The sequence below is a fragment of the Dipodomys ordii genome, unplaced genomic scaffold, assembly GCF_000151885.1.
Source record: "Dipodomys ordii isolate 6190 unplaced genomic scaffold, Dord_2.0 Scaffold3, whole genome shotgun sequence".
NCBI lineage: Eukaryota > Metazoa > Chordata > Mammalia > Rodentia > Heteromyidae > Dipodomys > Dipodomys ordii.
The window spans coordinates 8411522-8414886 of NW_012267219.1; the positions used below are offsets into that span (position 1 = coordinate 8411522).

General features: G+C 38.6%; 1 protein-coding gene across 1 annotated transcript in view; it reads right to left on the reverse strand.

The window, feature by feature from the left end:
- Positions 1-2001: 2001 nt before the first annotated feature.
- The window catches only part of Llph (LLP homolog, long-term synaptic facilitation (Aplysia)), a 3987-nt gene continuing 2623 nt past the window's right edge, over positions 2002-3365 (reverse strand). The window contains exon 3 of the mRNA XM_013022655.1: positions 2002-2241. Within this exon, the coding sequence (XP_012878109.1) occupies positions 2072-2241 (170 nt within the window). The 3' untranslated portion in view covers positions 2002-2071. The remainder of the gene's footprint in view (positions 2242-3365) is intronic.

Genomic DNA, 3365 nt, shown 5'->3' on the forward strand with positions numbered 1-3365 from the left:
ACAAATAAAATTAAATTAAATTAAAAAAAATAGAAGCTGTCAAGGGCTGGGAAGGTGGCTCAGTGGTAGAGCACTTGCCTTGCATGCTCAAGGCCCTGGATTCCTCAGCACCACATAAGCAAAAAGAAAAAAGCCGAAGTGGCGCTGTGGCTCAAGTGGTAGAGCGCTAGCCTTGAGCTGAAGAGCTGAGGGACATCGCCCAGGCCCAGAGTTCAGGCCCCACGACCAGACCCAAAAGAAAAAGAAAAAAAAAAGCTGTCAAGAGCTGGTAACTCAATCTGTAATCAGGAGGCTGAGATCTGAGGATCACAGTTCAAAGCCAGTCAGGTCAGGAAAATCTGTGAGACCCATCTCCAATTAAGCACGAAAAAAGTTGGAAGAAGAGCTGTGGCTCAAGTGGTACCACACTAGTCTTTAAAAATAAGCTCAGGGATCCAGGCACTAGAGCTAAATAAGATTACAATTGAAAAAGGCTAAGTAAGTTTTCCAGGAAAAATCTTTGTTGGCCATGGATCTTGAACTCTGGCCTGGACGCTGTCCCTGGGCTCTTCAGCTCAAGGAAAGTACTCTACCACTTAAGCCACAATGCCACTTCTGGTTTTCAAGTGGTTGATTGGAGATAAGTCTCACAGACTTTCCTACCCAGGCTGGCTTTGAATGCAACCCTCAGATCTCAGCCTCTTTTTTTTGAGGGGGGGGAGTGGGGGGAATCCGGTTATGGGGCCTGAACTCGGCCTGGGTGCTGTCCCTCAGCTCTTCAGCTCTAGGCTAGCACTCTACCACTGGAGCCACAGCGCCACTTCCAGCTTTTTTTTTCTGCTTATGTGGTGCTGAGGAATCGAACCCAGGGCCTCATGCATGAAAGGCAAGTGCTCTACCACTGAGCCACCTTCCCAGTCCCAAATCTCAGCCTCTTGAGTAGCTAGAATTACAGGCGTGAGCCACTGGCGCCCAGCCCTGAGATATTTTAATACATCCTAAAATTAAGATTTTTAATATATAGCATTTAAAAAAAAATTATTGCCAAGGTGATGTACAGGCGTTATTTACATAAATAATGAGTACATTTTTTGAAGTGTTACCCCCTCCCTCATGTTCTCACATTCTCCCAGCCCCCTACCACCCCAACTCCATTACTCCCAAGTTTGTAAAGTTCATTTCTAACTTAAGTGTCTAGTGAGTATCACTGTTGCATTGGCTGACTTTGTCCTGCCATTTCTGTGACTCCACTCCTCTTCTGCAAATCAGATAAAATTACATACAAAACAAAGCGTACAGAAATAAAAAACAGTAATAATGGCATAAACCAAAGGGGGAAAAAAAGAAAAAAGAAATTACTGCAAATAGTAATTATAAAAACCTGTTTCCATTTCTTAGAGTTAATTTTGATAAGCTTCATTTTACATGGTTATATGCACCTACCTATTGAGCTATTGTGATCCTATGGTAAGAAGAGTATCACATTCTAGTTAATATAAATTCTAGTTAATACAAATGAGGGAAACTATGCAGCCTATATTTATTTGGGTCTGGCTTTCTTTCCTTAATATAATTGTTTTGAAGTCTTTCCATTTCCTTATGAATGGGGCAATGTCACTAAAATTAAAATTTTTAACAGTAATCTGGTCTCTAGCACTGGGAAACCCTAGCGATATACAAAGAAAACATCAAACTTCAATACCTATATAGAAAATATTTTTTATTCTGAATTATACAAATTAAACACACCAAGCAAGTACTGTTCATACAATCTGGTGTCATACTTTTAAATATTATAATACCCTTTTAAATACATAAGCTCAGTCAGTTCAACAGTATATCATTTGTTTGATTTTCACTGATATTACCAACTGATTTCAACCATGTTGAACTGTGATGTCTTACAATAACTGGACACTGGAAACATCAATATAGCTTTGACTCATCAAAGGAAATTCAAGAAGCTATTTGAGGGTGTTAAGTGGAAGAAAATAAACCCAGTTAAAAACAAATAGTTTTCACTCTATGAAATCAAGGTGTACATTTTAATCAAACATCTGTCCCATTGATACATTTTCAAGTTTATAAGAGGCTACCAGGCCAGACCCTTTGCTGCTTTTGCTTTGTTTTTTCCTTTTCCTTTCTCTCGCTTTGCCTTCAGCCGTTTTCTCTGCCTCTGGTTCATCCATACTGGGTACTGTCCATGCTGGTCTAAAAGAGTTTTTTTGTTTCTCTTAATTTCAGTCTCCATCTTCATGTCATCTGAATAAATAAATGAAAACAACTATGAACACCCATGCATTGAAAAAAAATAAACTGAAGCTGGTCTGAAGCTACAAAAGAAAACAAAAATGAAGTAAAAAGCCAATAAAACCAACCCTTATTTGTGGCATGTTCTTTGACTGCTACTGAAAACTCCTTAAAGGAAACTTAGAAGAATTAAGACATATACTGACACATGTTCTTTTAACCATTAAAGACATAGCTAAGAACACCATTTACTTTGCTGAGAAACTTTCTAAAGAATTTCCTTACTAGAATAGTAAAGTTAAGTAGGAAATACTTTAGGATATATAGCTTTGATTGGCTTCATTAGTGGATAAATGGAGGGTTCTGAATACCTGTGAACTGTCGAAACAATTCCCATAATATTAGGTGATTCTTTGAGTAAAATAAGGCAGTTGAACTAATAAGTGCATCCAAGCTTCATGACCATTACATATAAGTAAATGTACTCATTAGGAAAGACTGGTTATTTCTTAGGAACCTAACTAAATTCTAATGGACTTAGAATCAAGATTCTAATGAACTTAGAAAAGTGGTCAGTGACAGAGTTGTGATGACAGAGACAGGCAAACAACATACATGACAGACCTGAATATATATGTCCTCAAGCTTCCAGATCAGATCAGTGCTATCCACAGACCAGACTCAGTGCTACTGACAAAGAACTTGACACTGAGCTCTGTGCAACTGCACTGTGGCATATCTAGCAGCAACCTTATCTACTGTGAAGGAACATCTCCAGAATATTTCCCCCTGAGACCTCATGATTACATTTATATGTAAATGTAAATCCAAAGAGATGGTTAAGTTTTTGTATACCTAATGTATTTTGGCATAATGAGGACATTTTGGAACTAGAGGTGATGGTGGCACTTTGTGAAAGTACTGAATGCCTCTGAATTGTACACATTAAATTGGTTGATTTAGGATTGGGAGTATGGTTCAAGTATGAGTTCCAGCCACAATACTGCAAAGAAAAAAAAGTTAGCTTTGTTATATAAATTTGGCCTTAAGAACTAAAGCAGAGGGGGGGGGGGAGGCTGGGAAGGGATGTGAAGGGTAAACAAAGGAGGAGGCTGCAATGCTTGGTAAGAAATGTA